The 25,593-nt window shown below is 36.8% G+C and overlaps 1 protein-coding gene across 2 annotated transcripts in view; it reads right to left on the bottom strand.

Annotated features, from left to right (window-relative positions):
- Nucleotides 1–25,217, bottom strand: part of LOC131165906 ((+)-neomenthol dehydrogenase-like) — a 101,241-nt gene extending 76,024 nt beyond the window's left edge. Inside the window, exons 1-5 of one of the 2 annotated variants that reach the window (XR_009139690.1) lie at nucleotides 24,909–25,188; nucleotides 24,518–24,764; nucleotides 23,793–23,867; nucleotides 23,180–23,338; nucleotides 22,505–22,973 (exon numbers count right to left, since the gene is read on the bottom strand). Coding sequence is in view for 1 of the 2 variants with exons in the window: in XM_058124059.1 (XP_057980042.1) it covers nucleotides 22,596–22,973; nucleotides 23,180–23,338; nucleotides 23,793–23,867; nucleotides 24,518–24,764; nucleotides 24,909–24,943 (894 nt within the window). In the remaining variant the exon portion in view is untranslated. Of the gene's footprint in view, nucleotides 1–22,448; nucleotides 22,974–23,179; nucleotides 23,339–23,792; nucleotides 23,868–24,517; nucleotides 24,765–24,908 lie in introns of those variants that run through there. The other variant, XM_058124059.1, reaches the window with a different exon arrangement.
- Nucleotides 25,218–25,593: the final 376 nt, after the last annotated feature.

Raw genomic sequence — 25,593 nt, 5'->3', positions numbered from 1 at the left:
GAATGAAATAAGTTGGATTTGACATAGGAGACTAGGACACGCAAACATGGATTTAATTTCAAAATTAGTTAAGAAAGAATTAGTTAAGAGACTGCCCAAGACAAAATTTTTGAAATATAAAATCTGTGATGCGTGCCAACTAGGAAAACAAGCAAGAACAAGCTTTAAGAAGAAGAAAGAGATCTCTACTACTAGGCCACTTCAAATGCTGCACTTAGACTTATTTGGACCAAACCAAATTCAGAGTTTAGGAGGAAAATCATACACTTTTGTCATAGTTGATGGCTTCTCAAGATACACATGGGTACTATTTTTAGGTCATAAAGATGAAGCATGTGAAAATTTTATTAATCTGTGCAAGAGAGTACAAAATGAAAGGGATACACAGTTACCAAAATTCGAAGTGATAGGGGTAGAGAGTTAAAAAATCAAGGCATGGAAGACTATTGCAACTCATTAGGAATTGGCCATAATTTTTCAGCTCCTAGAACACCACAACAAAATGGCGTAGTTGAAAGAAAGAATAGATCTATACAAGAAATGGCTAGAACTATGCTTAACGAACATAGATTACCCAAATACTTCTAGGCCGAGGCTGTGAATACAGCTTGCTATGTACTAAATAGAGTTCTAATTAGACCATCACTTAATAAGACTCCTTACGAGTTATGGAATGGCAATAGACCAAACATATCATATTTTCATGTTTTTGGTTGTAAGTGTTTTGTGCTTAGAGACAATGAACATTTAGGAAAATTCGATGTAAAATCTGATGAAGGTATCTTCCTAGGGTATGCCTTATATAGTAAAGCCTATAGAGTATATAATAAACGAACATTAACGGTCATAGAATCTATTCATGTAGTGTTTGATGAGACAAATCCCTTCTCCAAAAGAATTGATGAAGATGAACCTGAATTAAACAAGGAACTAAAAGAACTATCAATTGAGAATGATTCAGAAAAGAAAATTGAACTTAGAGAACCATTCATTGAAATAGAAGAAACTACAGCTGAGGTAAATGCACCACCTAAAGAATGGAAATACGTAAAGAAGCATCCCATAGATCAAATAATAGGTGAACCATTACGTGGAGTATCCATTCGCTCCTCTCTTAGGAACATGATGAGTCATTGTGCATTTTTATCACAAGAAGAACCTAAGAATGTGAGTGAAGCTATAGAGGATGAATCTTGGGTGCTATCCATGCAAGAGGAATTAAATCAATTTGAAAGAAATAGAGTATGGACGTTAGTTCCCAGACCAGAGGATAAGTCAATCATAGGGACCAAATGGATATATAAGAATAAGAAAGATGAAAATGGAATAGTTGTGAGAAATAAGGCTAGATTAGTAGCTTAGGGATATAACCAAGAAGAAGGTATAGATTTTGAAGAAACATTTGCCCCTGTAGCTAGGATGGAAGCCATACGAATGTTATTAGCATACACAGCTTTTAAGGATTTCAAACTATATCAAATGGACGTGAAAAGTGCATTTTTAAATGGTTACATAAATGAGGAAGTGTATGTAGAACAACCCCCTGGATTTGAAAACCATAAGAACTCAGATCATGTTTATAAACTAACAAAGGCCTTGTACTGTTTAAAGCAAGCTCCTAGAACTTGGTATGAAAGGCTAAGCGGTTTTCTATTAGAAAAGGATTTATAAGAGGACAGATAGATACAACCCTGTTCATAAAGGCCAAGAAAAAAGATATTCTCCTAGTGCAAGTATATGTAGATGACATAATTTTTGGCGCTACCGATAAAGAATTGTGTAATGAATTTGCCAATACAATGCAAAATGAATTTGAGATGAGCAAGATGGGTGAACTAAATTTCTTCCTAAGACTTCCGATTAAACAAGCAAATCATGGAATATTCATAAATCAATCAAAGTATATTAGAGACCTACTCAAAAAGTTTAACATGGAAGAAGGAAAAATACTAGGTACACCTATGAGCACTTCATTGAAATTAGATAAAGATGAACAAGGTATACCAGTACATGTCAAACTATATCGTGGAATGATAGGTAGCTTGTTATACCTGACTGCTAGTAGACCAGATATAATATTTAGCGTATGTTTGTGCGCAAGATTTCAGTTTGCTCCAAAAGAGTCTCACTTGCTAGATGTTAAACTTATACTTAGATATTTGATAGGAACCGTGGACATTGGGTTATGGTATCCTAAACACACATCATTTGAGATTCCTAGTTATTCAAATGCTAATTATGTAGGTAGTAAAGTGGATAGGAAGAGCACTAGTGGTACTTGTCACTTCTTAGGACACTCCTTGGTCTCTTGGTTTTCCAAGAAACAAAATGCAGTCGCTCTTTCCATAGCTGAAGCTAAATACATAGCGGCAGGTAGTTGTTGTGCTCAAACGCTTTACATGAAGCAACAATTGAAGGATTTTGGATTAAGCTATGAAACAATTCCTATAAGATGCGATAATACGAGTGCAATAAATATCTCAAAGAATCTCATATTAGATTCACGAACTAAGCACATAGAAATACGACATCTCTTTCTTCGTAACCATGTACAAAAAGGGGATGTAAGACTTGAATTTGTATGCACAGATGAGCAATGGGCCGATATATTCACGAAACCACTTTCTGAGGATAAATTTATACAAATTAGGTCTGAATTAGGTCTCATGCATAGTCGAGAGGTTGCTTAGAATCGTGTTAGATGATATAATTCAAGGGGAGCAACATTTCTTACGACTAAATCACTAAGGGCAGAAGAACATAAGGTTGTGTCTACTCATGCTTTATTTGTTTACACCTTTTTTTGTTGATGTCAAAAGGGGGAGAAAATCTGGAAAAGGCAAAAATAATAACATGGTAGCATATTTCATATTTACATGGAAGCATATTTCATATTTTATTTGGATTCAAGCTAAACACCTTGTGTATGAACATGAGCATATTGTCATTCGTTGAATATTTGATGCATTAATTGAGGGGGAGCCTTTAGTTGGGCGTAACCCATTATATATTTTTGCTCGTGCATTTGTCATCATCAAAAAGGGGGAGATTGTTGACTCTACAAGTCCAATCTTGTTTTGATAATAACAAATCACTTGGTATTTGATTTGTGCATTGAGTTTGTGTACAGGACCTACATTAACCATGCATGGAAAGATAACAAGTTATGGATGCATTCAAGTAAAGCCTACAAATCGTGGAAAGCATCTTGGAACTTAAAGAGTATGAGAATCAAGATGCAAGCGGCAAAGTTCAAGAAACTCTTGGGAATGGGTATTTAGAGCTTATGTATTTACATTGGCATATGATTTATTTTGAAGCTCATTATAACTTAGAATAGTTTTAAGACTCATGCATTTCATGCACGTCATTAGGAAACTCTCAAGGACCTTGAAATGCTTTCAAAATCATGAAAAATATATTTTTTGAAAGACCCAAGAAAAGAAGCCAAGCAGATTTTTAGTTAGAAATAAAAATTTGAGAGAATGGTGAGTTCGGTCGCCTGAACTCAAACCTCAGTAGCCTGAAGAATTTCTTCGGTTGCCTAAAGATTAAGTTCAGTCGCCTGAAGAATTAAATGGAGAAGATAGAACTTGGCCAAGGCTCTTCGATCACCTGACCTTGGAACCTCAGGCACCTGAAGTTGACACTTTAGGAGCCTGAAGTCGAGTTCGGTTGCCTGAAGTTGCGGGAAAGCCTAAAAATAAGCTCTTTGTTAAAAAAACACACAAAGTATATTATTGATCCAATAGCTGAGATTAATTCTAAGGGTAATATAATATATATTATAAATATCTAAACCCTATAACATAAGCTAAGGGACACAACAAGAAATACATACTTCTCATTGCAAAATTTGAACCCTAGAGCCGGTTTTTTGCACTTCAATCTTCTTCAATATTTGTTTGGGAAAATATCTACTGAAATCAAAAGAGCATTCATTCATCCAACTAAACTTTGATCCAGTATTAAGGTTTGATCTGTCAAGTTATCATTTTTTTAAGAATCTCTCATCTCTTTACTTGTTCATCGTTTGAAAGAAGTTTTGATCTTGAGTGTGTATTCACATATAAAAACTAAATTTCGGGAAGATCATGTTTTGAGAAAATCTTGTTAGCTTGGTTGATTGATTTGAACTTCAAGAAGTAGATAAACACATATTCATATATATTGTTCATTGAGCTTCTTTTTGAAAAACCTATTTTGATTAAATACGAATTTGTGTGTTGACACATAGCATACATCAAACGATTGTATCATTTTTTTTCATACATTCTTGAGCTTTAAGTTTTATCATATGTTAATGTACTAGAAAATTGAATTGTACTCAAAGATTTTGTTTATAAGCATTGTTTTGAGTATTTCATTGTAAACACGGTTCGGGTTGTGAACCGGGTGTGAGGAGGAAGTCGTACCTCTTGTGAGAAGCGGATAAGGAGGGAGTTGTACCTCTTGTAAGCAGCGGTTTGTAAGGGAAGCTCCGTACCTCTTGTAAGCAGCGGTTTGTAAGGGAAGCTCTGTCCCACTTTAAGGAGCAGGGTTATTAGTGAATCCTTGAGTGGTTACTCAAGGCAAGGACATAGGCCAAGTCGGCTGAACCTCATAGAATCGCGTTTGTCATCTCTTTCCCTTTTACTCTTTATTTTCCACATTGTATTTAAATTGAGGATATTGCATGCATAGATAGGATTGCCAGACTCACACAAAATCGAGCAACTAGAAGCATTTGGTGAACTTATAAGAAGTGTGTGAAAGAATATTAAGTGGTTTAATTTTTTTTGATATCCAATTCACCCCCCCCCCCTCTTGGGACTACACCTTAATCAACACACTGTACAATCCCTCCGCCCAGTACTCAAACCTATGACTTTGCCCATTTTCATTTTTAAATCATGCATATGTATATTTAGAATACCATCCAGTTTTGAAACAATAATAACTGTGCCAACACTACCCTGTGGCGCGGGTTGTGCGATAATAAAGCACTGATTGAGCCCTGTTCGTACAAGCATTGTCAAGCATCATAATTTACTTTAGTCCGTTTTGGCCATCACCACCCTGGTCCATGATTAAAAAGTGGCCCTTCGTACCAAGACGACTGCATAGATACCCACACTGAGAACATAGGTGTGGTTGCACTGTATCTCATATTCTAGCAACGATACTGTGCTTACATAATAACATTAAGCTTTTAAGGCTTTCATAATAGCGTTGAGCTTCTTAATGCTCTCATAGTAACAAGTTGTGGTCTCAATATTTTATATATATATGATTTACAATAAAACACATTAACCTGTGCAATTTGAGTATTTTTCACAATCTCATTAATGCATTCTTTCATACATTCTTTCATTCAAACTGTGGTATAAACAGGTGCACACACTCTCAGCTTAACCCTTTCACATATAGAGCTCGGTATCTAACCGGCACCTATTTTCAACATTTTTAGATAAAAATTTGGAACTTCAGTTCCCATAGTTCATATGCGTATTAATCAATTCCACATGTTCCATTCCATAACATATGTCACACTCGTTTGGGGCAAAAACAGACCATACATAGTATATAGTTCAAAAAACATCATTTAAATAGAAATAAGGGTTCCAAGCATCTCCTATGTTAAGTTTAATGCGAATAGAGAATGTTGACTCTACAAGTCCAATCTTGTTTTGATAATGACAAATCACTTGATATTTGATCTGTGCATTGAGTTTGTGAACAGGACTTACACTAAGCATGCACGGAAAGTTAACAAATCTTGGCAAGATCCATGGAACTCAAAGAGTACGAGAATCAAGATGCAAGCGGCAAAGTTCAAGAATATCTTGGGAAAGGGTATTTAGAAGTCATGTACTTACATTTTCGTATGATTTAATTTGAGACTCATTATAACTTAGAATGGTTTTAGGATTCATGCATTTCATGTACATCATTAGGAAACTCTCATGGACCTTGAAATGTTTTCAAAATCATGAAAAATATGTTTTATGAAAGACTCAAGAAAAGGAGCTAAGCAGATTTTTAATTAGAAATGAAAATTTGAGAAAATGGGGACTTCGGTCACCTGACTTCAAACCTCAGGCGCCTGAAGAATTTCTTCGGTTACCTGAAGATTAAGTTTAGTAGCCTGAAGAATTAAATGGAGAAGACAAAACCTGGCTGAGGCTCTTCGGTTGTCTGACCTTGGAACCTCAGGCACCTAAAGTCACTTCAGGAGCCTGAAGTCACCACTTCGGTTGCCTGACCCTGTATTCCAACATGATTTTTCAAGGCTTAAGGAACTTCGGTCTCCTAGACCTTTACCCTCAGGAGCCTGAAATTGCGGGGCTGCTAAAAACCAGATTTTTATTAAGTGAACTCGCGAGCCATCTGATTAATCCAACGGCTGAGATCAATCCTAAGGGTCATTTACTATATATATTAAATGTCTAAACCCTAGAAGCAAGCTAAGACACGCAACAAGAAAAATATGCATCTCATTGCAAGACTTAAACCTTAGAGCTGATTTTTCTGCACTCCTTCCATCTTCATTGGGCAAATCTCTTCCGAAAATCAAAGGGGTTTCATTATCTCTTTCAACTGTACCTCAATCTTCTAGTGAGGTTTGATCTTTCAAGTTTTTATTTCTTAAGAACCTTTCATCACATCTTGTGTTTTCTTGAGTATCTTTAGAAAAAGTTTTAGATCTTGAGTGTACATACACATATAAAAGTTGATTTTTGTAAAAATCATTTTGTGAGAAAATCTTGTTAGCTTGGTTCATTGATCGTTGGATTCAATAGTATATAAACATATATATATATATATATATATATATATATATATATATTTTGTTCATAGGGCCTTTTTATTGAAAAACCTAGTTTGGTGGAAAGATTGAACTTTGAAAGAAACTTTGTGAGTTTATTGTGTTTGTATTCAAGACAAAGTTTTTTTTTAACTAGTTTGCTTCAAATATACTTGTGCATCTTTACAAAGTGAATCAAGAACCCTAGTTAACTCCAAGGCATTTCAAATATATTTTCACTTGGGAGTTTTGATTAAATAGGGATTTGTGTGCTCAAGCATATCATACATAAAACGAGTTTATCATTTTCATACATTCACGAGCTTCAAGTTATATCATAAGTTAATGTGCTAGGAAATTGAATTGTACTCACAAACTTTTGTTAGAAACATTGTTTTGAGTGTTATTTTCATATTTCATTGTAAACACGATTCGGGTTGTGAAACGGGCGTGAAGAGGAAGTTGTACCTCTTGTGAGCAACGGATAAGGAGGGAGTCGTACCTCTTGTAAGCAGCGGTTTGTAAGGGAAGCTCCGTCCCACTTTAAGGAGCGGGGTTTTAGTGAATCCTTGAGTAGTTGTTCAAGGCGAGGACATAGGCCAAGTCGGCTAAACCTCGTAAAATCGTGTTTGTCTTCTCTTTTCCCTCTACTCTTTATTTTTCGTGTTGTATTTAAATTGAATATATTGCATGTATAGATAGGATTGCCACACACATACATAATTGAACAACAAGAAGCAGTTGGTAACTTTATAAGAAGTGTGTAAAAGGAAATTAAGTGGCTTAAATTTTTTTTAAATATCCAATTCACCCCCCCCCCCCTCTTGAGATTACACCTTAATCAACAGAGAAGTTTTGGAAAGTTTGGAGATCATATGCCAAAACCCGACTTTTTACCAAAGCCGTAAATTTGAAAAAACGACACTTTTACCCAGTAAAACTTTGCAAATGAACAATCATAACATACATATAAATATAAGCTAACTTTCTAATGGTTTAGTTTTCTAAAAATACTGATGTAAACAAATCCTCTTACCTTTTCCCGAATACTAAAACACGAACTATATGGCTCCAAAATAGTGAACCGAGTTCCCAAAACGTAAAAACCAAAGAACAATACTTCAACGCAATCCTATTTACTATAGATCTACCGATCCAAAAATGAACTTAGACCCTTACCTCGATTTAGGGGTAAAACCCAGAATTCCTCAAAGCAAAGATCTGATCCGCTACAATCATAGAGGTTTTCACCCTGATCCACATGGTATCCTCCGATCATTGAAACAGGTGACGAACGGCAAAGGATCAAAGAGAGAGAGAGGGAGAGAGCTTTTGTGATTTATTAACCCCTAAGTAATGAAAAATGATATTTATAGACCCCCTTGACCCAATCAAATTCGTCAACAAATTGTGCCTTCATCGACGAGACATATAAGGCTCTTCGTCGATGAACCTCTTCCTTTGTCGACGGACCTTAGTTTGATAATTTTTTCTGTCGGTCGTGATCTCGTTGTCGCCGAGGCTCTGAATCTCGGCAATGAACTTTATGAGGGCTTTCGTCAACGAGAACCTTGGCTTCATTGACAAAGCCTGCTAAAATTACCTTTTTACCCTTTTCTTCATTTTACGGGTTCGGGTCTCTCTACAAATAAAAATAATTAATTAATTAATAATTTTTATTAATTAAATAATATAATATAATATAATATATTAATACATATATATATATATATATATATATATATATATATATATATATAAGATCTACTTCCTGAAGGAAGTCAAATTGATTTCAGATCACTAACACGCACCCCCTTTGGCCAATTTCCTCTCTCTCTCTCTCTCTCTCTCTCTCTCTCTCCCCCTCCTCCACTCACTTCCTTTCTCCTCAATTTCTCGCCGATATGTGTGCCAATTGAAGAATAGAAAATATCCCTGAGTTCCATTTCCAGTCACCAACATTTTAACTGGGGTGATTTCATCATTAGGGCATTGTAGGCACCACTCCTGAGATAAGGTAAGGGAAATAAAGTATGTCAGAAATTTTTACAAATTAACAGATTAAATTGTAATATAAGATTACAAGAATTATATACACGTTTTTTTGAATATTTTGGCATATGGAAATTCGATTTTGGATTATTATTATTATTATTATGAATTGATTAAATTGGTGTTTGTGAACCTAAGGATTTTATAATAATTATTATTTTAAAGTTGAACTGATTGAATTAAAGTATTTGATTTATGGATGATTATAACGGATTTTTTGAATAAATTAATCGAATTATATTAATGATTTTGGATTATTAAAGTATGATTTATTATTCACATATAGTTTAGTAAAGTATGGTTAAATAAATAAATCATGTGGCATGAGATTAATATTTTATTTTAATAAACTTGTTGTGATTGCTGTGGTGTGGGTACTTATATGTTTGTGTGATTTAATGTCCTTCATTAATATCGCAATATAATGTTGGTAGGCAAATAAGGAGTTCGTGATATTGTCCATGATATAAGTTGCGATATAATGTTGGCAGGATTATGAGGAGTTCGTTATATTATCATTTATATAAATGGGGTAAAATTGTTGGCAGGATGGATGAGGAGTTCGCTTTAATCAATATGCTATGAATGGTGTTGTGTGTATTGTATCTGTGAAAGTCCATGTGTGGGTCACGTATTGAGATATGCTCAGTACACAGTGAGAACGATGAATACTGAAGTACTTGTGCATTATCTTTAGTGGGTGTGAGTATGTGTAGGTGAATTGAATACATTATGATTTTGGATATGCTGTGTTATTATGAAAAGTACGTGTATACTGATTCTGTGGTATGATTGATGTTGAATATGTGTAAGTACATGTATGTGAATTAAAATACATAAACAGATTACAGCGAGGTAAAACTCTCTGCTCGAGGGCTTACTGAGTAAGGTGAGTGCCCTGATAAGTATCAAATAAGTATCAGTTGTAGCCTCACTCAACTAAAAGGGCAAAGTTACAAACGGTAACAGAGCAAAGGGGCGTTACATTTATGGGCGTGTAATCTCCCCTATCCTTGGGAACTCTCACTTATAAATGTTTATGTGTGTGTGTGAGTACTGTCTGCATGTGTTTTCTCAATTGATGTTGATTAACAAACAACTATATTTTGTACACACTAAAACTCATTTACCACAAACTAATATAATTTATTGCATCCTTACTGAGAAGTGTCTCACCCCCAGTGAATTATTAACTTTTCAGGTCCTTTAGGTGATCAAGCTTAGCAAGCTCCAGAGCAGGGTTAGTTTTTGTAACAACAAGTAGTCGTAAGAACTGAAATATGTAAAGTTATGTTCAATTTCCGATTATGTAATATGAGGTAAATTGATACACTTTTTGGATGTACAACATAGAACTTTTGTATTTTATTTGAGGTAGTTTAATTATTTTCCACTACGTGTATGGTACTTATGGCATCAAAGACAGATGAATGGTCACATAACACTACGGGCCCCACTTGACGAGTTCGGGGTGTTGCAATTTGTTTTTAATTGTATTTTTCGCACATATATTCTTGAGCTTAAAATCCTGGATTCTCCAAACATTTTTATTTGCAAAAATCTTTATTGGAGAACGTATTTATCATATGTATATAAATATATATATTCACATATATTTTAACTGTGCAAAAACTATTTGAAGAGCAAACCCTAGGTTCTCCTATACTTGTATTGAAATATATTTTTTGGGGAAAATTTTAATAGGGTCACATCTTTGAGTATTTTATCATACACATCATTTCTCAAAGATTAAAAATATTGTTTTGAGAAAACACCCTTACTCTACTGAGCATAATGCATATCATTAGAGAGCGCATGCATTGAGCTTAAATGTGTATATTTCTGCTTGTATTTTGCAGAAGAATTTTTATATACAAAAATAATTTTACCGTATCGGTTGGGTTTAACCCGAAAATTGAACTAGGGTGTCTCTACCCCATTAGGGAGACTAGTTGGGCTCAGCTTGGTAATTGAGCTAGGGTTTACCTTGCCCCATAAGGAAAGATTGTAATGGCTTCTGCTCCACCCGTTTAAGTGAGCAGGGATAGTGTAATTCTTAGGAGGTATGCCCAAGGTGGGGACATAGGCTGGTTTGGCCGAACCTCGATAACAAATATCGTGTGTCTCTCTCTCCCTTATCTCATTTATTTTATGCACTTTAATTTTCATATGTGTATGTCTGTTCATTTAAAGTTATAACTATTTGCATGCTCGCATTTAAATTAAATGAGATATGTAGCACCCTTGCATGTTTACTTTTATTGGTAAATTATTTTTCATACATGCTTTAAATTAAAATGGGATATGATGTGATGTATGTATGCAAATATTTAACTTACAGTGAATACCATATTTTCTTTAAATATTTGCTTACTTGATTGATTGGGGGAATTGAGAATGCTTGGACAAACTCTAAGTTGCGTAATACTATTGTCGTCTGGTTTGACCTAGGAAAAAAAATTTTATACCCAATTCACCCTCCCTCATGGGATCATACCATTTCCAACAACATGTAGTTTAGGTTTACTTAAACTCTTCCATTGGCATTGGGTTCATACTTAAACATTATTGTAACCCAAAGATGTAAGCTTTGACATTATTCATAGTGAAAACTGAAGTGCTGCTTCTGTGGACATAGGCTATTGCCGAACCACGTATATCTTGTGCTTTCTAGTTTTGTTTTTCTTATTCTTATTATTGTTTGATTGCTTGTTTAGTATATTTCATCATTGAGTGTTTGCATTAGTGATTTTTGAGTGATTCATGATTGATTATTTGCTTCCACTGCGCGTGTTCAAGTCGAACGAAACACCAACAAGAAGCTTCAGGAGTAGACCTCTCCTCATCCCACTTGGATTCCTCTTCTTCTATTTTTTATTTGTTGCATTCTAGACTTGGTCATGTGTTGGCCTCTCATTTAAAATTTTTGGTATCTAGTGGTGTTTTGGGTGACTTATAGATACATGATATTTTTTATTGCAGTGGGTGCAAATTGGCAAAGTTTTCTACATTTCCATTTAATCATAGCATGTCTAAGTCGTTGCACCTTTTGATTTAATTCACTCTAATGTGTGGGGTCCTGCCCTTGTTGACACATAAGGGGGGGTCTAGATACTATGTTTCTTTTATTGATGATTATACTCGGTATGGTTGGGTCTATTTAATAAAACCTCGATCTGATTTCATCCATATCTATACTGTCTTTCAATAATTTATTTATACTCCACACTCTACTGTAGTTAAGTGTTTTCATTCCGATTTGGGTAGGGAGTATACTTCTAGGGCACTTTATAAGCTCCTCATCTCTTATGATACTGTTCATCGATCTTTTTGTACTGATACTCCTTAACAAAATGGTGTTGCCGAAAGAAAACGTCGCCATATTGTTGAAACAACTCGCTCTCTTCTCTTATCTGCTAAGGTTCCTGGTGAATTCTGGGGGGAGGGGAGGAGTGGTTCTTATAGAGGTACACTTGATTAATAGAATCCCCACATCCTACAATTCTGGTCTCTCCCCTTAGGAAAAATTATATAGGTCCCCCCCCCTTGATTACTCCATTCTAAAAGTCTTTGGTTGCCTATGTTTTGTCCTTCGTCCCACTATTGAGCGTACTAAATTAATGCCACCACCTGCCATGTGTGTCTTCCTTGTTTATGGAGAGGGACAGAAGTATTATAGGTGTTTTGATCCTATTGCTCAGAAACTACATGTCTCTCGACATGTTGTCTTCCTTGAACACATTCTTTTCTTTACTGTTCCCACTAACTTTCCGTATATGGCGCAACCAAACCTTATCTGTATTGACCCTTTCTCTGATGATGAAAATGGTGGCAATCATGGTGGTGATGAGGATGCAAATGGTGGTGATGATGATGCCCCTTTTACGATCCCCCAAGAATCTTTTGTGGTTGTGGTTTCTCATCAGTCTCGCTAACCCAAGTGTGCTCGTAAGTTCACTCAATTACCAGATTTTGCTTATTCTTGTTACTCTAGTTCTTTCAATTCCTTTTTAGCAGTTATTCACCCACTTTGTGAGCCTACCTCATATAAGGAAGTTGCTTGTGATCCTTTTTGACAATAGGCTATAGGTAAAGAAATTTCTATGTTGCATAAAACTCATACTTGGGACTTGGTGTCATTCCCTCCTGGTAAGAAATTGATGGGTTCTCTTTAGGTTTACAATCTTTGAGGCACTAGAGACATTACTTAATTCCATAGGAGTTTGTACTCTTTTCAAACCACCAGGCCCTTACATATTTGAGCACACAAAAGAAATTGAATCATAGGCTTGTAAAGTGGATTGAATATATTCAGCAGTACACTTTTTTTCTCAAGGACTGAGCCAGTGTTGAAAACAAAGTTGTTGATACCTTGAGCTGAGTTCTGGTCACTTTACAGACCTTAGAGATGAGAGTAATAGGCTTTGAGAGTATTAAGAAAGAATATTCTCAATGTCCTGATTTTTGTGACATTTTTTCTTATCTGTTACAAGGACTCCCTAGATCCCACCTTGATTTTGTGATCCATGGTGAATTTATGTCTAAAGAGACTAGGTTGTGCATACCCTCTACATCTCTATGTGACCAATTGATATGGGAAATGTATGTAGGTGGTGCTACAAGTCACTTTGGTAGAGATAAGACCATTGTCATGGTAGATGATAAATTCTTTTGGCCTAGCTTGAAAAGGGATGTTGCTAAAATCGTATCTCATTTTGGTACATGTCAAACTGCAAAAGGTAGGAAGTAGAACACTGGATTGTACACTCCTTTACCTGTTCCTCATGCCATTTGGCAGGAAATAAGTATGGACTTTGTTTTAGGACTCCCTAGGACTGCTAGAAGGAATGATTCTGTGTTTGTTGTTGTGGATAGATTCTCTAAAATATCACACTTCATTCCATGCAACAAAACACATGATGTGTATAGAATAGCCACTACCTTTTTCAAAGATGTTGTAAGACTACATGGTCTTCCCAAGTCTATTGCCTCTGATAGGGATGTAAAATTTATAAGTTATTTTTGAAAAACCTTGTGGGCCATATTAAGCATCAAACTCTAGTTTTCTAGTGCTTACCATCCCCAAACCGATGGGGAAAATGAGGTAGTTAATAGGAGCTTAGATGACCTATTAAGATGTCTAGTAGGTGAAAACATAGGTTCGTGAGATTTGTGTCTTCGTATGGCTGAATTTGCATTTAATAGTTCAGTGAATAGAACCACATGATTGAGTCCTTTTCACGTTATCATTGGTTACCAACCTAGGAAGCCTATAGATATTACCCCATTACCCCCACAGGCTAAAGTGAGTGAGCAAACTGATGCATTTGCAAAACACATACATGATCTATACTCTGAAACAAGAATGAAAATTAACTTGGATAATGAGCATTATAAATCTAGTGATGATCTACATCACAGGTTGTTAGAATTTTCAGAGGGCGATATGGTTATAGTCCATATTCATCCCAAGAGGATTCCTATAGGAAAGATAAGCAAGTTGCATGTTAAAAAGTTGAGACCTTTCGAAGTTTTAAAGAAAATTAGTTCTAATGCTTACATCCTTGATATTCCTATTGATTTTGGTATAAGCAATGTGTTTAATGTTGAGGATCTAACTCCTTTTCTTGAAGCATCATCTTTTTTGGAGTTTTCAAATTCTAACCCTACAGGTGATCCTACTCCATTTCCCACTCCTCTTGAACTTGAAACCCCAAAGTTTCCCCTGCCTCCACCTTTACCCATACCAAAGAACCTTGACGAGATTGAAGATATCTTGGATGAAAAGACAACATTCACACAAGCAGGATCATACCAAAAGTTCTTGGTCAAGTGGAGAGGTAAGCCACTTTCTGAGAGGAGCTGGATTCTTAAAGAATACCTCCTTCGTCTCAACCCGGAGTTGTATTCTTAGTACTTCACTTCTCATTATTTGGAGAAGAATTCTTTTAGGCCCAGGAGAGATTATGGGGATCAGCATGCTTTAACCATTTCCTTTGCAAATATGGTGACACGTGAATGACCTCCAAATGTCCTCCATTGTTCATAACTATTTTGTAGGTACATGTGGAGTTATTTGAAGACTACTTGAAGACTTTTGGTACGAGAAGACCCCGAGTGAAGTATTGAAGTAAAATTCTACTCAAAACCCATGTGGGCCCCACACGGCTTGTGGGTCCCACACAACTCCATGGGCCCCGCGTGAATTTGGGCCCCCTCGTTTGGCTTATGTTTCATATTTAAGTTGTAATAAATCTAAGTCAACTTATGTTGCATGTGTGTGTTTAGTAAGTTGTGAGTGTATTAAATGTCTCTAGTAAGTTAGTGTATACATTTCCTTTCTCTCCCATGCTTGTGTGGAGAGTGTAAGATTGTTAATACCTTGTCTCCCTATGCCAAGTGTTTATATTTAGCATTGTAAGAACTCTAAGAGAGCTAATATTGAATTGAAAGAAATTTTATTTGCTAAAGCTTGAAAGCTTTGTCCAATCTTAGATTGTGTAGTGTGAGGCTACTTCATTCTCTCCAAAGATCAAGTGGTGAGAGACCACTATTCTATCCAGCAACTCCATCTCCACCTCCCCTCTCTAACCCACATGGCCTCCCCTCCAACACATTGACACAGCCCCCACAACATACACCCCCACGGCCACCTCCCCTCCACTCCATTGCTGCATTCATCTTGGTGTTTCAAAACTAGTTCAAAGGATTTACAGTGTGGTCTAAGACTAGTGTTGAACAACGCCAAGTTATCCAAACAATGCTCTTGGTAACTTCAGTACTTGTGTTTGAATCCTTGCTATATTTTGTGAACCCTTGCTAGTAGATTAAAACCACATCTTTGAATAACCCATTTGAATCCATAGATTGCAACATTGGTACTTGCTAGCTAAAATCAATTTCATGAATATTAGTGTGTTAACTTGGAACTTATAGTCTTGGCTTTGAAATTAACATCTATATGCATAAAACTTGATTCCTTGATAAAAAACCCTTGGGACTTATTTGCGGAACAAAATCATACACCTTCTCAAAATCCAAAACACGTGAAATGAAGTATGATTTATGATGTTTATGTTTGGTTGATTTAATTCTTAAGTTAAAGTGTTTTGAATGTATGTGCTTGTATGAGGGTTGAACCGTAGCCCGACCATACCTGTCCTACATCACTTCTACTCCTCTGTGTTGTGACAATAGGAGTGTTGTCCAGATTGTAAGGAATTCAGTGTTTCATGAACGGACCAAATACATTGAAATTGATTGTCATATCATCAGACATCACCTTCTAATAATTATTGTCATTAAAAGGAAGTACTCTTAAGAAGTCAAAACAATTGAGCAAAATGAAGTTGCTTTGAAAATGATAGATTAGATGTCGTTCTCATGAACAGTAGATTTTAACTGACATACTTAAGATACCAAACAAAGTAGATCAAGCAACATTCCCCCCCCCCCCCCCCCCCCCCCGTTTAGTGCATCCAAATAGGCCATTTTCTTAATGCAATTTTGGGAAAGATCAATTTGACAAGTTTTTTGTTGAACATGAGAAAATGTCACTATTGGTTAATAAAATATAAACACCAACTTGCTTGAAAAGAAAATGATACCATGTCATATCATGGATTTTAACAGATGCCATTTGAAAAAGTATTATATTTTAAATATCATACAATTTTATACAATCATAGAGTAGACCAAAATGGGTATAATTGGAGTACATACAGTGAAGCCAACATTTTTTAGTGGCTTTGAGGATGGAAAGATGAGTGCAACGGGTTGAGTTTTGAGGTAGCCTGATTGAGCAAGGAACAAGGAAGTCCTACATCAGCAACAAAGTCTTTTTTCCGTTAACTAAGTCACATTGTTTATATTAGAAAGGAAAGAATAGATGAGGTGTGTGTTGAGGCCTCGTGTGATCCTGATGAGCTCAGACGATGGGATGATAATACATCAAAACTCTTATTTCTTTTAATATATTTATTTATGGTAAGGCAAGCAACTTGTTCTTTCTGTTCTTTAATCTATATCTCACCTTAGTGTCCATTCCAAATCGCGAATTATTATTGACAAATTACACAGTTAAATTCAAGTTCATCGGAACAAGCACAGTTATAGCAACTCCAAAACCCTGAATTTCTGTCTCAGCATAGTTGTACCCTGTGGCCGATCTAGGACCTATGGTCCATGGGGGCTGAGGCTCTCATACATAATGCATTTTTTATTTTTCTATTTTCAAAAATTAATTTTTTACAGTTATTCATTGACAATGGTTTACTCTCTCTCTCTCTCTCTCTCTCTCTCTCTCTCTCTCTCTCTCTCTTGCTCTCTCTAAATTTTAAAAAGCCCCTAAATTTAAATTATTTGGACCTAGTCCTCATTGTTGGGTTTATTGATCGACTAATTAATGAAAATAAACAAGCACACGCAGAAAAATATTGACACCGAAGTTACATGGTTTGGCCAAATTCTGGCCTACTTTCACCGAAGAGAGAAATTACTATATGTCTTGGGAAAAATACAGAGGAGGAGGAGGAGGATACAATAATCACTCAACTCTTACATCTCTCTCTGCCAACTCACAACACACACGCGTGCACACACACACACACACACATATATAGGGAAGGGGAGGATCGAAAAATCAAAGTTGGTAGGCTGCCTAATTTTGACATTTTGGACAGCTGGTGCCGACAAGGTTGAAATGAAGCAGCCACCTGTGCAGCAAAGATTGATGAGGGAGCAGTTGGCACTGAAAATGTTGAAGGAGTAGCAATCAGCTGCTCTTGACTGGGTATGGATCCATCAATTCTCCCCCTCCATACCCATAGAACGAGAATAATATGTCAATCTTCAAATTGACGTCCATCCCAGCTATATCCCTACATAGCTGGAGCTTCTCATAAGTCACCACCTTTATCAACATATCTACCGAATTCTCTTTAGTATGAATTTTGACTAGCTTCAATAGTTGTTGTTTCATCACTTCGCGGATCCAATGATAACGAATGTCAATATGTTTTGTCTGGGAATGGTACATTGAATTCTTGCTCAAGTTCAAAGCACTCTAACTATCACAATGTACCTTGTATTTTTCCTGTTTGACACCTAACTTTTGAAGAAACCGCTTTAACCACAACATCTCCTTCTCAGCTTCTGATGCGACAATATATTCTACTTCTGTTATGGATAGGGCAACACAATTTTGCAATTTTGACTTCCATGATACAGCTCCCCCTACAAAGGTGAACAAAAAACCTGATGTGGACTTTCTCCCTTCGAGATCACCAACCATGTTTGCATTAGTGTAACCTTCCAAGGTTGGTTCAACTTCCCCAAAACATAAGCATAGTCCCGATGTACCTTTCAAGTACTTGAGAATCCATTTCACAGCTTCCCAATGGTCTTTTCCTGGATTGGAAAGAAACTTGCTCACAACACCTATAGCGTGGGCAATGTCTGGTCTTATACACACCATTGCGTACATCAAGCTTCCAACTGTTGATGAGTATAGGACTATTGACATTTCTTCCCTTGATGAGTGAGACAACTTCTTGCTTAGCTTGAAATGATTAGCTAGTGGAGTACTGACTGGCTTAGCACTTTCCATGTTGAACTTTTTGATCACCCGTTCAACATACTTCTTTTGTGATAACCATAATTTTCTGCCTTTCCTATCATAACTAATCCTCATGCCTAGAATCTTTTGGGCTGGGCCTAAGTCCTTCATTTCAAATAACTTAGACAACTCCATCTTTAACTTATTGATCTTGCTTGCATCCTGACCAATTATAACATGTCATCAACATAGAGCAGTAGTATGACAAGACTACCATCAGGGAATATCTGAACATGTGCACACTGATCTGTTGCAGTCCTCTTGTATCCATGACTCACCATAAAAGATTCAAATTTTCCATACCATTGTCTAAAGTGCTTGCTTAAGGCCGTAGAGACTTTTCTTCAACCTGCAGACTAGGTGTTCCTTCCTTGGAACTTCACATCCTTCTGGTTATTCCATGTGTCTTCTTCCGATTCTACATGTAGGAAAGCTGTCTTCACATCCATTTGTTCAAGCTCTAGATTTAACTTGGCTACCAATCCAAGTATGACTCGAATTGTTGTCATTTTCACTACTGGCAAAAATATCTCGTCAAAGTCAACGCCTTTCTTCTATTTGAAACCTTTGACAACCAATATGGCTTTATGCGTCACTATTTGTCTACTACCATCTTTCTTAAGCTTGAACACCCATTTGTTCCTTAGTGCTCTCTTCCCTTTGGGAAGTCTTACCAGCTCATACGTTTGATTCTTATGTAAAGAATTCACCACTGCTTTCATAGCTTCCACCCATTTGGTTTTGTCAGTATGAGACTGGACCTCTTGGAAACTTTCTGGCTCCCCCTCATCAGCAAGTAAAAAATATTTTGATTCTGGATATCTTCTCGATGGAATCAAAACACGACCTCTTCTAGATCTTCTAGGCTCAACATCTTCTAGAGGAGGAAATGCTTCATCATCTAACTGATGTGATGATTTTGCAATTTCTAGTGAAGGGGGTTGTTACTCCCCCTACTCAACACTGTCTACATCTATTTCCAGAGGATCATCCTACAGCTCTCCATAGTTTGTTGAAGAATACGATGGTGCAGGATCGGACACAATGTCTAGAGCACTGGAACTAGGCTACTTAGACTTTGTTTGTGGTTTAAAGTCCTCAAACACCTGGTTTTCTTAGAAAACCACTTCTCTCAATTTGATAACCTGCTTCCTCTCCAAATCCTATAATCTGTTGCTGAATTCATCATCTCCCATAGCCAATGAAGATGCGTGGAATGGACTTCACGTTGAGCTTTTGCCTCTGCTCATTAGATATATATGCAAAAGCTTTGTACCCAAACACTCTTAGTGAGTGTAAGAAACTTTTCTTCTGGTCCATATTTTCTCAAGAATTCCAAAATTAAGTGGTACTAACGGTGATCTGTTGATAAGGTAACATGCGGCATGAACAAATTCCCCCTATAAAGGCTTAGGTAATTTAGTCATATTGAGCATACTTCTAACTCTCTATAATGGCCTAATTCATTCTTTCAGCTACACCATTATGTTGTGGGGTATGTGGGACTGTCCTTTCATGCCTAATACCGCGTTCAGTACAGTATGCTCTGAACTCGTTGGAAGTATACTCGCCTTCATTGTCTGTCTAAAGGCACTTTAATTTTTTCCCTGTTTGCCTCTCCACCATAGCATGAAATTCCTTGAAATATTTAAATATTTGGTCCTTTGTTTTTACAAAATATACCCACACCTTCCTTGAAGTGTCATCAATAAAGGTAACAAAATACATGTTGCTGCCGATTGATTCTACTTCAATGGGTCCGCATATGTCAGAGTGTACCAAACTCAATGGTTTTGACCTTCTCTTCATAGAGGAACTAAATGAAACTCTGTGTTGCTTCCCAAATAAGCAATGATCACATGGGTTCAAGGCAATACCTTTTGTGATTTTGATAAATGCCTTCTTCGATAGTGTAAGGAGTCTTTTTTCACCCATGTGCCCTAGTCTCTTATGTCATAAGTTTGGTGATGCTTCATCTTCCACTGCATTGATGGCATCGGTACAAATCTTCACTTGTGCCTTACACAATATGTAACAAATACGTCATCGTGCTATTGTCAAGGCACCTTTTGACAATTTCCAAGCACATTTCCCAAAGTAGCTTTCATAACCTTGTTTATCAAGGGTTACCCAAGAAATAAGTTGAAGCCGAAGGTCTTGGACATGTCAAACATCCTTCAGTGTTATGGTGCAACCAATATTGGTCACAATCTGCACGTCTCCAATTCCCACGATCTAAAAAGAAGTGGTGTTCCCCATCTTTACTGTACCAAAGTCTCCAGATTTATACACTGTGAAGAACTCTTTGTGAGGAGTGGCATGGTAGGAGGCTGTTGTGTCTACCCCCCATTCAGTGTCATGGTTCCTAATATGACAACATGTATCTTCATCAATCAAAAATACCGATATATCTTGGGTTAAGGTGACCGAGCTCTCACCTTCGTCCTTCTTTTGTTGTTGGCTACTTTGACCATGATCCCGTCGAAATTTTCGACAATCTTTCTTCGTGTGGCCATCAATGCCACAATAATAACAAGAGATTTTTCCTCTCTACCAATTTCTACCATCACAGGATCTACCACGATCTTAGGACCTTCCTCTAGATCTGCTTCTACCTCAGCTTCTACCTCTGCTTATGGTACTAGTACCTCCTTGAGGTCGACCTCTAGTTTTAGCAACAAAGGCTTGCGACTGATCTACACCCGTCTCTTTTCTCCTTGCCTCCTCGTTGAATAAGGCATCTTTTACCATCACCATGGTAAGTTTGCCATTAAGCGCTGAATTGCTGAGAGTGATAACCAATGTCTCCTAGTTGTCAGGTAAGGAGCTAAGGAGCAGTAATGCTTCTGCTTCAACGCCAAGATCCATCTTCATAGATGGAAGTTGATTCATTAGGTTTTGGAACTCACTAGTGTGTCCAGCTATAGAGGTTCCGCTCTTTAACTTCAGATTAACAAGCACCTCATTAACATGACTTTGTTGCGAGCGATCTTGGCCTAGTACATGTTTTTCAGCTTCTCCCAAAGTTTATAAGTATCAGTCTCCTGTGCAACATGATGATATACCTTATGGTCAATCCATTGTCTAATTTGACCAATGGTCTTCTTATTCATTTTTATCCAATCATCATCTTTGACGGAATCTGGTTTCAAACCTTTATAATCTAAAGGATCTTCCAGATCCTTACAATTGAGGAAATCCTCCATCTGAAACCTCTAAAGAGTATAATTAGAGGCCATGAGCTTGATCATAGTACCCAAGTCTGACTCCTCCATTGATTTTAAATAATTATTAAGCACTAACCTACTCGTACAGAAAAATTGGGATAGAATCTCGAGAAACCGAATGCACGGTTGCGTCTGGAACGGTCGATTTTGTTGGAAACCAGTCCAACCTTGCAAAAATGGGTTCAAAATTGACTTGGTTTAGCCCAAAAACATATCTAAACTGGTCTCGTTTAACTTAATGGAATATTCCTCTAACTAACAAAATATTCTAATGCCATTTGCTAGCTTGGCGAGTGGGGCCTGCGATGATGTGGCAGAGTGGGACCCGTAGCTGAGGTGGTAGAGTAGGGCCCGCAGCTGAGGTGGTAAAGTGGGGCCTGCAATGATGTGGCACGTGGGGTTTGCAAATGGTGTGAAAAGTGAGACCCGCTTTGATGATGTGTCTGGGGGGGCCACGTTGATGTGGCGCTCTCCTTCTTCTTCACATCAAATCAAATTTGCAGGTTTGCAAATTTTTTTTAAGAAACAGAGTATAATTTGCAATATTGCGGTGCCCGTGTGACTTCGAAGCCAATTTTTTATGTCGTTTTCACTGTTGCGATTGTATCGACAAGAGCTACGTGATGGTCTGATCAATTTGAAGTTTCAAGGTACTCCAAAAATATGTCCGAGAGCCACAAATGCCTTCTTTCGTGGAGAAAATTTGCTCAAAACGCTTAACAATTCTCTGATACCACTTTGTTGGGTTTACCGGTCGACTAATTAATTAAAATAAACAAGCACACACACAAATAAGATTCACGTGCCAATTGTTTTACATACATCCTGATTCGAGCATTTTTATTTTAAGAAATTATTTCACTACACGCACTATGGCATAAGCATAAGGGATTTTATAATTCACCCTCTTTGATCAGAAGGTTGACACTTCCCCACGAGAAAAGAAGAGGCCAGAAGGCCCATCATCTGGCAACAATGCTAACCTCACAGCACTGTCAGCGCCATCTTCAACAGTTAAGAAGCCAGTGTTGTAGTTTATATCAGTTTTGACATAGCCGGGACACACACAATTGATGCGAAAGGTTGAGTATTTCTTGGCCAGAATCCTCGTGTGGCCATTCATGGCTGCTTTAGCAACTGAATAGGCAGAGAAAACACCAGGCCAGCCTTTGGATTCTAACGACCCATCCTTGAAATCCTTTAGAAACTCATTCAACACCTCCTCCACTCTTTCTTCTGTGAGGCCCTCAACATCAGTTAACACCCGTTTAGCCCATTCATTCTCTATGTTCTGAAACAAGATTTACAAGAAACAAGTCAAGCTTTCCTGCATACATGTTACCCCCAATTTAAATTTGGAACAAGAAAGAACTCCAAACACACCAGAAAGTAAATCTGGGAAATGGTTCACAAGACCTCTTTGCAAATGTTCACATACAGGAAGGCCAAGAATTTCTCAAGGAAAATGAACAATTTGCTTAGAAGGCTTCTTTGTACCTTTAACATCCCTGCGCCGGAGGTCACGTTAACAATCCGTGCTGATTTGGATAACTGGAGGAGGGGAATGAATGCTTCAACCATTCTTCTTGCACCGTAGTAGTTCGTTTTTAGGCATTCTTCCGCCATCTCGTAAGTCTGGGTCATTTGCATACCTGCCTGCACTAGGAAATACCGAAAAACAAGTTTTGCCTCATGATAGATACTACTTGCGAATTGAAAATTTACACTAGGACCTAAAATGGATGAATATCATGTCCAATGGAACTGAATTAAGGATTGATGTAAGAGATCCACTAACTTCAGGGTAGTGAATCGTTGGCATTGAAACTCTCCAAGATAATTCTCTTTCAACCATCTTATGGGCCATTGTCCCCGGTGACAATGAAAAAAAAAAAAACCAGCGTTGGAAACTAGGCACAGAGTTCTATCTGGCTTTGATAGAAACCATGCAAACATTAGTTTCCTAGCAAACTAAAACGTAGTGTCTCAAGCTAAAAGCATATATATTACACTCAAGTGACCTTTGTAAATTACTCTTCCATGAAATTCATCTTAATCTCAACTCATGTCGAATTTGCAGCCAGAAAACAAATGATAGTAAAAGGTATACCCTGCTCCCATTAACAACCCATGCTCTTAAAGTATCAGCATCCATTATGGCTCCACCAATTGCAGCATTGTTCACCTGCTCAGAATTCAAAAGAACATTTCACATTTTCCACTTCACCAATCAATGGAAATAATGCACAAGTAAAATCAAACAGAAGAGAACAAAGGGGTATGCAACAACTGCAAAAAGAAGATATCCATAATTAACTAATACAAGCATAAATCAACGCCTAAAAATGAGTTACATCGACAGTGAAACCACATCAAACTGTCTATAGAGCCAAGTATAAAATACACAAGACAAAGCTCTACCAGTATGGAAATGTCCTAACTGGGAGATGCCTGTAGCTACCCTTGGGGAACACTTACAAAAAAAGTTATAGCACTTATCGTTTAAATTAAGTCAGTATTGTCTGTAGGAAGCTGAAAGTGCCTGAACATAGGGATAGAGAGGCTTCTCAAGCAAAATTAAGCATGTAACATGCCACCCCAACTATTGAATGCTTTGTTCTTTCCAAATTTAAGATAATTCAAAAAGAAAAAGTAATCGGGTAAGTTTAAATCTGGTTAGCTGGTAATTCTACTTAATTTCACTAATAAAAGAGGTGTACTAATCTAATACTCTCTGAGTGTGTGAGAGACGAAATGAACAGAGATGATCTTTCAAAGAAAAGATGGAGCAAAGGACACCCCAAGACAATTCAGAAAATTAATTTCCAAATATACCAAGATATCAAGCTTTCCAAATTTTGTCTTGATGAAGTCTGCAAGGGAAGCAATACTAATTGGGTCTGCCACATCAAGCTGATGAAAAAGCACATAATTAGAGAAGCCTGAATCTCTAAGTTTTTGAACAGCTTCAAGGCCTCTCTTCTCATCTCTAGCAGTCAACACCACCACAATTCCATTAGAAGCCAACTGCCTGCATATCTCCAATCCAATACCTTTATTTGCTCCTGTAACAAGCGCATACCTGAAGATCAAAAGACAAAGAGGAGTTGAGAGAGAACAAAACTCTGCAGAGTTGGCTAGAAAAATATTATGGAAAAGTGCCGAAGATTTCAGACATGTGATAGCTAGAGAGTCCAAAAAGGCCACAAAGAGCAGGAACAAGTACCTGTCTAATGCAACGGAGGGAGATGCTTCTGCCATGGTTGAAGAGTTTGTGTCGAGATAGATTGCATGTCTCTTCCTTTCGAGGCCAAGAGCTTTAAGAAACTTTAAAACGCATCAGCGACGCTGCTTCTCAAGCTTTCATCGTAGCCTTGTGGACTTCTGCTTCGCACGTTAAAAGAAATTATGTCAAATCTTTAAGCGCTTCTTTTTTCCTCTGCGTCTTGAAAAATATTAGGAAAAGAAAAGAAAAACATCCAAAAATTCATATTTTCATGTTTGATTAATGAGAAAATTGAGAAAGAAAAAAAAAAAATATATATATATATATATATATATATATATATCAAATTTGTGAACAAAATTTGGATTTTGCACATCATTAATATTTAATGTCTTGTAATTTTTAATCATATAAAAACAAACTTTTATTTTGGATAGAGTTTAATATAGAAGGCAAATACAGTGAAATAATGAGTTTTCTCCTCATTTTTCTTTTCTTTTCTTTTTTCAAGTAAAGTTCTTGATCCAAACATCCACTAGGATCTATTTGAATGAAAGATTTTGCTGGGAGAAAGGAAAGAAAAAGAAAAATAGGAGAAAATTTATTTTCCATTGTATTTTTCTTCTATATTAGATACTATTGCAAATAAAGGTTTATTATAATATGATTAAAACTATTGAAAAAT

Source organism: Malania oleifera, chromosome 10 (assembly GCF_029873635.1).
Source record: "Malania oleifera isolate guangnan ecotype guangnan chromosome 10, ASM2987363v1, whole genome shotgun sequence".
In the NCBI taxonomy this organism is placed as follows: Eukaryota; Viridiplantae; Streptophyta; class Magnoliopsida; order Santalales; family Ximeniaceae; genus Malania; species Malania oleifera.
Note: the sequence above shows the minus strand (reverse complement) of the source record. Positions and strands in the feature narration are given on the sequence as shown.